This window comes from Haliotis asinina, chromosome 14 (genome assembly GCF_037392515.1).
Source record: "Haliotis asinina isolate JCU_RB_2024 chromosome 14, JCU_Hal_asi_v2, whole genome shotgun sequence".
NCBI lineage: Eukaryota > Metazoa > Mollusca > Gastropoda > Lepetellida > Haliotidae > Haliotis > Haliotis asinina.
This window is the reverse complement of record NC_090293.1, coordinates 25,988,155-26,002,803: the sequence shown is the minus strand read 5'-3', so window position 1 is coordinate 26,002,803 and position 14,649 is coordinate 25,988,155. Positions and strand designations below refer to the sequence as shown.

At 38.4% G+C, this 14,649-nt stretch overlaps 1 protein-coding gene across 4 annotated transcripts in view; it reads left to right on the top strand.

The window, feature by feature from the left end:
* The window catches only part of LOC137260589 (kinesin-like protein KIF21A), a 112,365-nt gene extending 98,209 nt beyond the window's left edge, over nt 1-14,156 (top strand). For all 4 annotated transcript variants that reach the window (XM_067798180.1, XM_067798178.1, XM_067798179.1 and 1 more), the window contains 8 exons: nt 2,039-2,167; nt 2,719-2,858; nt 3,672-3,855; nt 4,481-4,645; nt 5,231-5,348; nt 5,933-6,103; nt 6,523-6,722; nt 11,285-14,156. In XM_067798180.1, the coding sequence (XP_067654281.1) occupies nt 2,039-2,167; nt 2,719-2,858; nt 3,672-3,855; nt 4,481-4,645; nt 5,231-5,348; nt 5,933-6,103; nt 6,523-6,722; nt 11,285-11,372 (1,195 nt within the window). In that variant the 3' untranslated portion in view covers nt 11,373-14,156. The remainder of the gene's footprint in view (nt 1-2,038; nt 2,168-2,718; nt 2,859-3,671; nt 3,856-4,480; nt 4,646-5,230; nt 5,349-5,932; nt 6,104-6,522; nt 6,723-11,284) is intronic.
* The last annotated feature ends 493 nt before the right edge of the window (nt 14,157-14,649 follow it).

Genomic DNA, 14,649 nt, shown 5'->3' with positions numbered 1-14,649 from the left:
CATCCATCCATCCGTCCATCCAGCTATCCATTTCACACACTCATGATTACACACACCGACATACCCATATGCACACATGAAAGTGACCACTTAATTATTGATTACTGGTAGTAGTAGTAGTCTTATCAAGTTTAGAGAACACATTAAATCAGGCTATTTTGCACAAGGCATCTGATTTGTACACTTCAGTCATATAAGATTTCCTTTTTCACAATACCAGCAGGGGTATAGAAAATCAAAGTGACATTTCCTTGACTTTGCGAGTGTACGTCCTTTGAAGTAGGTATATCAACTCACTGCTTAATGAAAGCTGGTCTATCTCAGCAAAGACAGAGTCATTGACTATCTGCCAATAACCTGTACATAAATTGCTGTTGATGTCAGTAAAGCTTGACACTGATGGGTTTGCCACATTGTATAGTATGGAGTATTATTGGTATGTGAATACCGTAAGTCTCTGTAGAAGGGTATGGCCATCTGTAAGTGAAAACTATGAAACCTGTACTTGTAGTCAGTATTGACAAACAGAGAACAGGTCAAATGATCCATGTGATAGGAGAACTGGGTTTGATTTGTGCCATTTGAACTTGAACTGGTGTAATCTCAAACGGCAAAAAGCAACCTCATAGTTATAGCAACTTGCACTGAGTTCATGTTAATATTCAGGGTTCATCAGGGTTAATACTTTTTTATTGCACCCGGTGTACGTAGGTTTCATTTCTATAAACTGAGTCCTGGATAAGGAAGTTTCTGAACAGCATGTAAGAATTGTTTGTCAGTGACACAGTTGTCACTACTGACATGCTACAGCATGATTGTGGGATCTTGAAACTGGTAGCAAAATTCTTTTTAAACCCAGCAGTTCTAATGAACTTGAGCTTTTTATTCTCTGGATTCTCTGGTCTTTGTAAGTTTTTAGATATTACCGGCATGTTATGAAAATTATTTTATATATATATATAATCTGCAAATGCTTAAACTTTATTAATTGTTACTGATAATAGCTGCAAAAAGCAGTATTTGGACATTTATTGGTCATTTGAGCAGTTGATTAAAACAGTGACTTTTGTTGAAGGTTTCTCAGGGAACCAAAAGATACATCTTGTATGAAAAATATTGTGAAGTCAACTTTATGAAGTTAGTTGGTAAGATCGATAAATCTTTCCTACTACTTTGTGTAAGTTACGTAGTGCACTCTCTAGAATGTAGAATATTTGTTCTTCATTGAACCATTTACGGTAGTTGGTATCTGTGTTAGTGTTATCATGTGAGAGGCAGACCAGCACTCTCTTTGATCTCACTGACTTAACCAGTTAATATTGGTGATCTGTTCTGATGGGTGCCAGGGGAAATAAAGCTAGAGGATTTCAACAAGTCTGATTCTGTAGATAACTGACATAAAAGTAACAGATAGGATCAAAGTTTTTTTTGTGCAGGATCCAAAGGCCAAGCTATTGGTTCATGATCATTGATCTGATGATGTCATTTTTTAAATGCTCGAACATTGAGTGTCAGAGGTCAACAGGAGGGTCATATGTGGTTGATATTACCTAGCTTAATGTGTGCCAACATACATTTCTTGATAATGTTCATATGAAAGTTCATTGACCTGTACAATATCATAAGGATTTATCGTCAAGATATACATGTTGCAGAAACCTAAAAAATCTCAAATTACAGTATTTGAAGCCCATTTTCTGTGTGAATGAAAAAGCACCAAAATACTCCATGAGTATTTTATTCAGTTCTTCAAAGAGGTACTAAGGTCCTCATTGTGCTCATCATATTACTAATGGTTTACAATATGTTGGTGAAGTTCCAAAGGATGCTTATGAACTTGTCCACAGCTTCCTTGTGAAAGCCCAGAATATGCTTCCTTTAAAATGTCCTGACAGTGCTGCTTAAGATCCAGAGCATCCTACTAAGGGTTTTAGAGTGTCCATAAGAAGGTCCAGAATAACCTTTCAAGGCCCCATATGGGTTGCTTTAACTTTTGTATCAGATGACCAGGATGATTGCATGTGTTTATCTGTTACAGAGATACATCCTCGGACACCACACCACCCACATCCCCTCCTGCCCTCCGCCGGTCTGGACGAAGTAGTGATGAAAATGTCTTCTCTCGTCTCACAAGCAATCCGCAGAGCACAAGTCCCAACCCTAACAGGTGTGTAGCATCCGGTTCTGTATTTATGAACCTGTGCAGTGACGAAGCTCAAACATTCATCTTGCTTCTCTGGTGCAAAGACCTTTATAATGAGAGCAATGTGAGATAGATGTGAATATGCTGGCTGTATGCTGAGTATGCAACCTCATGAAAAAGGCCTGGGAAGATCCGGGTTAGAATTGGTCTTCAGCAAACCATGCTTGTCATAAGAGATGACCTGGAATGGGTTGACTTGGTTGACACGTCATCGTCACCCAGTTGCTAAGATCCATGCTGATGCTGTTAATCACTGGATTGTCTGGTCCAGACTCTATTATTTACAAACTACCACCATACTGTGGGAATATTACTGAGTGCGGTATGAAACATCAAGCCAACCAACCAGTTCGTTATGAAAAATGTGTTTCAGGAATCATTAAACATGTCCATGGTACCATTCTCAAATTACATTATGGTATAAATACAGTAAACAGTTCATGTAAGACATGACTGATTCACATCATCCTTTACCAATTTATTTGAACGTCATTTCATGTATCCTGTCTCTTCAGGGGGAGCATTGTTTCTGTTAGTGGACGACCCTCAAGTGGAAGGTCATCACCTTTGACCTGCACACACACAGCTGAAGGTCACACTAAGGCAGTCCTTGCAGTTGATGCTACTGATGATCTCTTGTTTACTGGTAGTAAAGGTCAGTTTTGTGCACCTGTAGACATTAGGTCATCTGGCATGAAGAGCCTGTCAGCAGAATACTGTCAAAAGGGCTTCTATATACAGTGTTTTCTTTTGTGCTGAGTGGAAATATGGAACTTGCAAAGATCTCTTTCCTTCGATTTCTTTGTGAACAGGGTCCAGTTCATGACTGAAGTTGCCAAGACTCTAAATGTTCTTTGGTTTATTATTGAAAACTATTTATTATGAAACCTGAATATGCAATGTTTGTGTTTGTATCTGCATCATCTTTTCTTTAAGTACCACAAACATATGCTGCAGGGTTTTACTTTGACCAACAGTATACTTAAAATATGTGGATTGTGTAAAGTAATAAAGTGATGTAGAAGAGTGTATTGTAAGGTTTAGTAATTCATGAAATTTGTGTTCATGAATTTTAAGCAGTGAATATTATGTGAATTAGTGAATTGTTGTGTGCCCTGGTACTTGCATTACATATGTGTTTCTGCATCCATTCTGTACATTTGTGAGTATTGGGCCCACATTTCTACATCACAGAAGACCCTGATGGTGTATGTTACGGGATTATGTGGGCAGTTCTATCAAGAAAAGATATTCTCTGTAACCTTGTTATCTTAAACAGGATGCTTCACAGCTACATCTGGAATATTTTTAAGCAGTTATTAGTTGTTATCAGACAGATACAGTCATTAAGTGACAAGAATATGTGTAATTCATACTTGTGTGTGAATGTGTCAACCCCATGTGTATTGACAGTCACACTGTTACATGTACGTATTGGAACTGCATTATGGTGTGTGTATGGTTGTAGATCGTACAGCCAAGACCTGGGACCTGGTTACTGGAAAGGAGATCCTAGCATACACTGGACACCCAAACAATGTAGGCAAGGTGAAGTACTGTGAGGCCACCAAACTCGCTTTCACTGTATCCCAGTCTTTCATCAAGGTGTGGGACATCCGGAGCAAGTCGGCACAGTGCATCAAGACATTAGGGTGAGTCATTATACTGGGATGAGACAAGATGTTCAGGTGAGTCACAAGCTACGTAGAGAAGAAAAGATGCTAGGGTAAGTGTTGGGTCATAACGCAATGCAGAGACAAGATGTTCAGGTGAGTCACAAAGCTAAGAAGAGATAAGAGGCTGGGGCAAGTCAAGATGCTGGGGTTTGGAGTCAAAGCTATGCAGTGACAAGATGTTCAGGTGAGTCACAAAGCTAAGAAGAGAAAAGATGCTAGAATGAGTAAAGATGCTGGGGTTGATAAAGATAAGTAGGGATAAGTGCGAGACAAGTTATGAAATATTCGTGACACAAGGTGCTATAGCTAGAGTATGTCAGTGTGCGACAAATCTAATTATACTCCAGAATTTGCACAGGTGTCATTAACTGTGACAGTCAATAAAAATGTCCCTAAAATCATAAGCAAGATTTGAACTCTGAATATATGAACATGAAACCAAGCACATGTAATACATTAAGCCTGTTGTGAAAATCACAGCTTTGAAAACAGTTACCTGTGAATGTTTTCAGGTCCTCTGGACTGAATGTGAATAAGTTACTGTGAATGTTTCCACGTCCTCTGGACTGAGTGTGAGTTAGTTACCTGTGAATGTTTTCAGGTCCTCTGGACTAAGCGTGACTGGTCCAGCCAACCAGACCTACCAGTCCCGCCAGACCGACCTGGCCCCTGGTGAACATCACATCAATGACATTGCCCTTGGGAGTGATGGTGTTACTCTGTACTGTGCTACAGGCAATATAGTCAGAGTCTGGGATCTTAGGAGGTTTGTCAAGTTTTTACAACCCATTAGGCTTTGAAAGTTATATGAATAATAACCACATATGGATTGAGATTGACATTTAGTCCTGAGACTTTTTTATGTTATGGACACCTTACATGGTTTAGTGTCTCCTTGGTTAGCGAAAAGTCCATGTTTTGTCCTCTGCCTCATATCAAAAGACATGAAAATGGTTCTTCATGTTACCTGCTTGACATTCAGCATTAAGAGAGTGTATTAAGCTGGGAGTCATCATAAATGCTCCTGAATAGGATATTCATGTTAAAATGAAATATGATACCCAAGTGGGCTAGCACTATTAGATAGGTAGAATTTGGATTCATACAAGCTACCTCATACATATAGTCCAGTGCAATAAATCAATGAACACTCTATTTCTGAGAATCAGTTTTGAATGCAATGCTGAATCCTCTTTCTCCTCACCTAATGTCACAACTAGACATCACTATTACACCACTTTTGTAGCCCAGACTGTCTTGAATATCAGTAATGCTAAAGTATTAGCTGTCTGCCAACTCAGTATACAAAGTAACATATTGATTGTGATGCTACCAACTTTGCAATCTGCAGGTACAGTGCAGTTGGGAAGCTGAGTGGAGGCCACCAAGCAGCTGTCATGGTGCTGGCTGTGGATGCAAGCACAGACTCTAGCACTGTCATCACAGGATCCAAGGACCACTATATTAAGGTAAAGAGTAGTCATATGCTTCCAGCATCACCAAGGATTTGACCCTACACATTCAAATAACCTGTCCCAGGGTAGAATAGGCCTACAGCAACCCATGTGTAAAACTAAACCCACTCACTCGCACATTCAAAGCCTTAAAATTCTGATTGTTTGACTTGAAATGCATTGTGCTAGCAACATTACAGCATTACCATAGAAAGACTTGTATTTTGAAATTGAGACTTGGTGGTTATTATCAGAACCTATAAGGGTTTTATCTAGTTTTGAATAAATATGAATTGTGCATTTGTTTGAACATGATACTTATTAATATACATACTCTTCTTGTATTTATTTGGGTTGTTCCATACCTGCATAGCTGACACCTAAGACCATAGAATGGCTATTCCTTACATAGGGCAAGGGAAGCAACTCACTTAAATGGATGCCTCTAATTATGAGCATATTGTCAATGGCAGATTTCTGGCAAGTATTCAACTGCACATTATAAATTACCCTACCCTATTTATATGTGAAGGTTAGATGATGCTCATATATTAAGTGGTATGTGTTGCTTGTAATTAAGCCACATGTATCTGTTGCAGGTGTTTGAGGTGATGGACGATGCTGCAGGTGTGTTCACCCCCAAATACAACCTGGAGCCCCCTCACTATGATGGAATACAGTCTCTTGCTCTCCACGGCAGCATGCTGTTCAGTGGCTCTCGGGACACTTGTATCAAGAAGTGGGACCTCAACGACCAGCAGCTGAAGCAGGTGGGAGATGACTCTGTCAGAAGGTTAACATGTCTTAGATAAAACAGTCCCTAAAACATTGACAGACAGTGATGCTCAAACAATATAGGTGCTCTTTTCTGTAAATGAACTTAGACAGTCTGAACTCTCATGGTTTATCGTAGATGTCCAACAGTTGAAGAAGCTTAAATTGTGTTTTTTGAAAGCTGTCAAGGTTACAGTCTAGTTCATTCTTTGACAATCATACGTTTATTTGCATCTAAACAGTTAGAATCATTGTAGAAAAGTGTTCCTTTTGAGAATCAGGACCCGAGAGAGTTAAGTGTTGTGCTACATTTGACAGGTGACATTATTAAACATGCACATTGTAAACTACACTAAAATATGTCCTTGCTAGACCCAGACACAGTTACTCATCCCTTTCTGTTCCATCCCTCCAGTCAATGAATGCTGCACATAAGGACTGGGTGTGTGCTCTGGATTTCATGCCTGGAGGCAACTTCCTGCTGAGTGCATGCAGAGGCGGCACTCTCAAACTCTGGCAGATGGACTCCTGCGCTCAGATTGCTGAAATCAAGGCTCATTCCAGCCCCATCAATGCCATTTCAACCAATTCAACCTCAATCTTCACTGCGTCCAAGTGAGTATCTACCATACTTGAATAGAAGGAAGGAAAGGGTAATACTGTTTGTTAACAAGTATCCCCGTTCGTTTCCTCACAGTAGGTGCCTTGTAGCACTTGTTTGTTGTAAGAAGTCATTTGGTAGTTACAATTTAATTAAACTATCTGATTCTAATTCTCGTGTTTGGATTAGTCCCGTCCAGGATTCAAATCCACACTTTCAGAGTCAGACGCCAAATCGCCATCTCACAAGCCAGCCATCTAACCCACTCGGCCTCGACTTCAGTAATTACTTTCCAGCTTGACATAGCTGAAATATTGCTGACTGCACTATACAACAGCATCACATGCTCATTTGCTGCTACATGTATATTACAGAACTGGAGTAGTCTCTTGATGACTAGTTGTGTTTCACATCAGAAACACAGGCTTTATGCCAAGATACATTCAATGTCTTCTGAGCAACATCCCAGAGCCTCAGTGATTACATCCTGATTGGATTGCTCTTGTTGTACATCGTATCTCTGTGTTCCTACAGCAGACTCAGATCTGGGGGTCCGTGAGTGGCCCAGTCAGAGTGCTGCAATTTGTCTCTTAGCCCTGCTTAGGCACCTTTGATGATTGGGTTTAATCATCACCCTGATGTTGTTCCAAGGTTTGTCATCACTAAATCAGGGCTGCCTAAGATCTGATGATCTAAGCTACTTGACATGCTGTCACACCAATAGAATCTGAAATACTGTTCAAAGTGGTGTTAGTTTAGTCAAACTGTCAAACTCACTCACAACTGATCCACTCACTCAGCCAACCTATTTTACCAAGTTGTCTTTCAGCCATCATCTTCTGTTCTTTCCAGTGAACCTGTGGTGAAAATATGGCAACTTCGAAGAACTAACAGTCTACGAATCTTTAACCGGGAGTGGTTCATCTAACATGACTAACACTGACCAAATATTTGTCATCATCATTGCATACTCCAGCGACATCTGTCTACAGGTGTGGGATGGCCTCCTGCGTTCTGCTGTTCCAGATAGTGATTACATCATGTGCACCCAACATCACTTAGTCCCAATTTCATTTGATCCTCATACATCCCTTTGCACATTCACATCTAGCAATAGATGAAAGTTCTGTCAGTGAACATGAATGAATTATTGTGCATATCGGTGTATTAATAACTCATCTCTTATAAGGAATGCAGGGATGCCAACCACTCCGATTTTCAAACACAAAATCGACTTTCCAATTTGCTTGTAAAAACATTGATTTTTCCGAAAATACAAACAATTTGATAAATTTAGAATGTTTGAAAGAATTTTAGTAAAGACCTGTTTGAATAGGTTCATTGAATTAAGTATTATCTGGTTAAGTATGCCCAGAAATTGCATATTTCCAGCAGACTAAATCTATTTTTGTAGGAGAGGATCCTGCAGACACCCACCGTCAAAGGGTCCTGATCCCCCTCTCACGCTCACCCCTAACTTTCAGGGCTCGAGAATTGCTTTGGGCAAGGCTTGACTCCGCTTTCATTTGATTCAGGGTTGGCATCTCTGAGAATGTAGAAATCTGTTGATAAAACAGAATGAAACCATCCATACTTCCTACAATTATGAATGGATGGTAGGGTAGTCAGGTGGTTATAGCATTTGCTTATCAGGCCGAAGACCCGCTTTCAGTTCTCCACATAATATTGCTGGAATAATGTTAAAAGTGACGTGAAACTAAACTCTGTCACTACATGTTGAAAGATATGCGCATGTACGAAGTTTGTTTCCTTCATTAATATTTTAGTTCGGTCACAATGGAAAATTTCATTTTCAGAATGAATCAACCAATGTACTGTCCAAAGTCCCATTTGGGCTGAATACTAGATACTAGGTCTGACCTCACTGACAAAGATACTCCTGGTACTGAGACATCGAACAAACAACTTTAATGCCTTCTTCTGAACTGTTACATTAATTGTCCAACACTATGGAAACTAAAACTATTTTCCCTCTCTCCTAGTTGCAGGTTGTCCATGTACACAAAGCATTTAATGTCCTTGAACAAGAACCCATTAGTCAAAAGCTTGTTGCATCGGACAGCTTTACAGAACAGTGTTGAAGTATTTTTGAACCTTTAGTATTACTGTTGAACGGTAGTGTCTCTGTGTAGAGTTAGTGACTTCCAGGGCTTTCATATCATCCATTGTAACCAAGGTTACTCATTGTAAATCACCCATAATTGTTCATAAGAAATGATCATCCTGCTGACATGTCACAGTTATCTCCCCTAGTTGTGCTCACCACAGAATTGATAAGAATGTTGAGTGTGACAGTTAGTGTACCGTGTGAAATGTATCAAATGCTGTGATTGTAAATATATTTTATTGTATTTGTTTACTTGTATTAAGGAGGAAGTAGAAGTTTGAATTAAGGGAGCAACTAATGATAATGGTAATGATGAGATTACATAGATGCGAAAGATTGCCGTTTACTGTACATATTAATGAAACTGTTATGTAAAAGAAATATAAATATTTGTTGGATGCCAAACAGTAAAGAGTGCCAAGTTTCTTTGAAATATTAACAGCAATAGCCTTTCCAGAATGATCAACAAGCAGATTTGTCTTGACAAAATTACAACAAGGCCCCTATTCTCAAAGTGGTTGCAGTGCAACAGTTAACCATTAGCTGTTCTAGTATAGGATTTGTGATACTCACAGCCCTTGCTCTGTTCCACAAGGCATTCATGGAGCTATGACTAACATGACCCTGTGTTAACGTATGGGAGTAATGTGGTTGTAAACATTCACTTTGTAGAATGGGGCTTTTTTAACACATCATCCTCAGGACCCTTGTACGACCACTATACTAGTTTGCTTCTGCCTGTATTCAAACTTCATCTGCTTACTCTTTATGACTCATATGGGTGTTTGCTGACGGTTTCATGATATATACTCACAAAATCTACAACTAGGGTACTTAATATATACATTTGCTCAATGATAAGGTACGTGTGAATGCTTGGTGTGTACTCTTGTTACATGTGCCAACTGGTTATTGTTAGATGCTTTAACTTGTCATCCTCAGTAATCAAGGTTAAGTTACATGCGATGAATTGTCATTTGGGGAAAATAGCAATTGTTCTACACATGCAGAGAATCTCCAAGGAAACTGTAACCCTGATTGTTGAGGATGATACAAGCCTGAAAAGGCTTGGGAACATATTTGCTTGTTGAATTAAATATTGTTAAAATGTAGCCATTTTTGCAAGCTTGCCATAGAGGTGTTGTTAGTGATAAAAGGTTACAGACTTGTTGACAAGAGTGATATATTTTGCTACATGAAATGACCGTGTGACAAGTGAATGAATTCTGTGTTGGCCTTGTTTTGGTTGTACACATCGGCACAGTACATCGTTCCTTTTTGAATAATTGTATGAGTCCATCAAATTCTTTTTTCCACTTAGGCCACGTCTTTTCCTCTCATGCCTTTCTGTATTGATTCATAGAAATCTTTCTTAGGACTCTACATATATTTTATTCAGGGACTGAAGCTGAATGAAGAGTTCGTGTCTCTTAAGTTAGATACTGATATTCCCTGAAATGTTTAGAAGACAGTGCACTGCAGCTGATAGCGTCACTTTTGATAGTAACCATCAAAGTGTACCCTGGGTTCAATATGGTATTGCTAGACTTTTGCTAAGTGATGTTTATGGTTGTACTTCTTCTTGAAACATTTAAGTTCATCAGTATCTAGCAGACCATTGAAAATCTATGGCAACTCTAGACATATTGATGTACAAAAGGCACACTGTGAAGGCAAACAGATGGAGAGTGACTGTTAAGCTTTTTGCTGTAGATGCTCACCATGTACATAGTGATGTTAGGCTGGACTTTGATGTCTCTATTATATGGTCTCTGGTCTCATTTAGGTAGTACCACCCAAGGTAATGCCCAGTTTATCTCCCATGGCTGTACCCTTATATCCCTGTAATGATCTGTATCTCATTTAGCATGGAATCACATCTTGTTTTGGTTCTCTATGTGAAAACAACAAATTCTTTGATTGCTTGGGAGAGATGGTTTGAACCATGTACTCAGTGTGGTGCCCCTGTTGGTGATGCTCCTGCTTGCCATGTGCATGACCTGGTTTTCACTCTCAGCAAAACGATGGGCAGTCCATTATGAGACCATGTTGTAATGACCCAGAACCCTACACCCTTATCTATCACAAGTCATCGTATTCATTTGTTTTCTCATCAACATTCCATTATGTTTCAAGGTATGTTTGTTCAATGTATGTTTCAGTGCAGTTTAACATGCATGCCTCTGTGACATTGTCCCAGTTTGCAGTCAAATCAGTATACTCTTTTAGTTGCCTGCAAGTCACCCTAACACCTACCTAATCCTTTTCTAATTTTGTTTTCCTTTTCGTTTCACAGATTCACTTAAAAGCACATGCTTTTTGGTTGTCTAATCTTCCCTTTGACTCACATTTTCTTGGATCTGTTGTTTTGGCTTATGTTATTTTTCTTCATTTGCAAGCTGTTTTTTTGTGTTTGCTTGGCTACAGTGATTATTTCCCTGGTTTTAGTGACAACACCGTAGCTTTCTGGAGACACAGAACCACCACCGACCCCAGCGATATCTCAGACTTTGGAGATGAACAGCCCACTTCCTGAAATTAAGCACTTCACCAAGATCCATGAATTGATGATACTCAAGCAAGTACCTCCATCCAAGTAAAGATTTGACCTAAAAATACAGAATCTGCAAACTGTCTGATGTTAGAGCTTTGTGTGGTTTGTAACTGATGTGTGAATCCATCCATTCTCGTGGATAGTGAGAGAAATGTAAACATATTCTGTATCAGACTGTTTCATTCTTAGAGAGTAACCCTTCGATTTTTGGAGGTCAAAAATCAGTGTCAATTCTATGAATCTTCATGTTTTCCCCTCACGTTATGAGAAAACATAATGTGCCCTTTTCTAGAAGATAAGTGTTCAAAGAATATGGCTGTTATTTGTATTTATTTAAAACAAATAAAGTTGAGTACATGCTCATGTTGATAAATATATAAGAGCAGCTTATCATACTCTTGGCAATTCCAGCCCTTCAAAACATCAAATGGTTCCTCCCTAATAATGAAATGTTATTTTCACATTTCAGTTGTAATTACAACTGTTGATATTTACATATTGTTGGTGTGAGAGTTTGAAAGTTTGATAAAGCATCAACAGACCTACCACTAACAGGGTTGGTTGCATTTACTGTTGAATGTAACGTCTGTCATACAGATAATTTCATAACAATTTAATTATCTTGACTATTTATGACATGTTACATCAGTTTCCTCTAGAATGCAAAATATGCCGTAGCTGATGTCATAGTTACTCTGTGGAGTTAGTCATTTCAAACAGAGAAACACTGAAAATCTTAATGCTCCAACATCACAATGCAAGACTGAAGAGAAAATATATCAGAACATTTTTACAGTGTGAACCATAATACCTACTGTTATCATTCAGAGAAAATATATCAGAACATTTTTACAGTGTGATCCATAATACTGTTATCATTCTTTTAGAGGGATTTCCATTCAGACATTCTCAACAAATATCATTATTAGTCATACGTGAAATATTTTTAACAATTTGTCTCGTCAGTACCTGATCTCGGTTTTATGCAGAACTTGTCTACAACATACAGATACTAACATTGTCTCCATGTTTTATTGTTGGTTATCAGGGTTCCACAATTCCAAGAAGCAATACCAAAATGATGAATATAGTGTATATAGGGGTGTAAGGGTCAAGCCAGTCTGTACCTTGATCACAAACACAAACACTATTTCCAGAAAGACAGGAATGCTCTCAAGGGCAAAGGTGCTTGAATGAATTTATGTCTTTGACATGGAGTGTGTGATCAAAATTGTGTTTTTGTGTGGTATGTTCAAGGTACAGATATTAGTTCATTGTACATTTGTCATTTATGAATTTTCATTCCTTAACATGATCTCGTAAGTTATTATGTACAACTGTGATTGACTCACAATTTGATGGTCATGTTATTGACCATGTCTTGACCAGCAGGTCAGTCAAGTCATTCCTGCAGTTTTGTATGCTTTTCAAGCAAAGGCAAGGCAATGGTGTGTGCTTCTTTATGAGAGTTGGATGTATCCGAAGAGTGAAAGGATGAAGACTGATTGCCATTTGGCTGACTGGCTCTGGTGTGGCTTTGTAAAATTGGTTTGATACCTTAAAATGCATTGTCAGATAGATGTTATATCACTTTAATTGATCTAATTGACCACGTAAATATTTTCCAAAGGATTTATCATTTACTCAGTTTTGTCAAGTGCTGAAATAACCATTTTCCCGTGTGATGATATATCAGCTTGTAACAGTAAAGTATTTACAAAAGCCTCAACAAGAGGGTATGGTGAGGTGGTGAGATGCAAGCTGGTTGTTATATTCAGTAGATGTTGGCCTTTATGTACTTACAATTAGGTCAACTCAGTATGGTAATTTTGTTCCAGGTCTTTATAGTGCTAATGCCCAACTGTTACATTGTTATGCTAGAAAACCATTTATTCCACAACTACCTATTCTAAGGAACTTGGTCTCCAGTATATCAACTTACATATATCAAAGTTTCAAATATGTTTATGTATACAAATAACCAATCACAAAATCATCATCTTTGTTGCATAGAAATACGAATTCTATGAACCTTTGAGAAAACAGACTGTATCCAGCAGCCTGGAAACCTGTTTCTTTTTAGCATTTATTTGTTTAAAAGGAATTAGAAAAATATATCAGTTTGTTTGCTGAGAATGTTCCATGTACTGCAGAGAGTGTAATGCTTTTTCATTTTTCATTGGAACAGGGTGCTCTGTATGTATTAGGTTAAGAATGTTAGAATATTAACATATTCACTAGCATCAAGGTCATCAATGTATTGTCTAGTCTATATACTATACCTCATTTTAGCCATACATTTCAACTCCACCATTCAGAAAGTTGTGCTGCCATTTATGTTTGCCTATCTCAAGTTACCAATTTCAGTGTCAGAAACTGTTACAGTTGATATCAGATATGATATAATGTTGCCATACAAATGACATACAGATTAAGATAAATTGTGAAAATTTTATGTTTCTCTAGCTTTTTTCACAATTTTTTTTTATGTTTAAAAATTTCAACAAAAAATTATGAAAGATTGCCAGGAAAACAATCAGCACATTCTACACTTGTGTAAGATAGTGCAATGGTTGTTGTTGCATAGCTGTTGAGCTAAAACTAAACCTGTGTCATTACCATGTAGCCTCCACAATATATGATGTATAAACATTGCCCTGTCCATATATTTATCATGACCAAGCCTGACTCCGGACATCATGAATGCTTGGGTAGTGACTGCCTGGTGCTGTGAAACAATATCAAAGTAAAATATTTTCATATTCACCGTGTTGTTTTGTTCTTTGTTTATGTTAACCAGCTGATGTGAATCATGTGTTTACTGTTTAGTGCATTTCTTGTATCTGTGCTTGGTACTGCAGGTGATTCAGATGGCATACAATAATATAGTGCTATATGCAACATATGTCATATTTGGGATTTCACTTTCTCAGTGAAGTACAAATTCTAGTACTTTTTTGGGTGAGTCCCATCCAGGATTCGAACCCGCACCCTCAGAGTCAGGCACCTAATCGCCAGCACACAAAGTCAGCCGCCTAACCCACTCAGCCACTGTGACTTCCACGACTCTGAGGGTGCGGGTTCGAATCCCAGATGGGACTCAACCAAAAAAGTACTAGAATTTGTACTTTACTGAGAAAGTGAAATCCCAAATATGACATATGTTGCATTTGACCACTTTCTAAATGGCATCGTGTAATTGTAGTGCTATATGTAATTGTGTGAGATACTCCTTCAGCTAAATCTAGTCCTTCTCCTG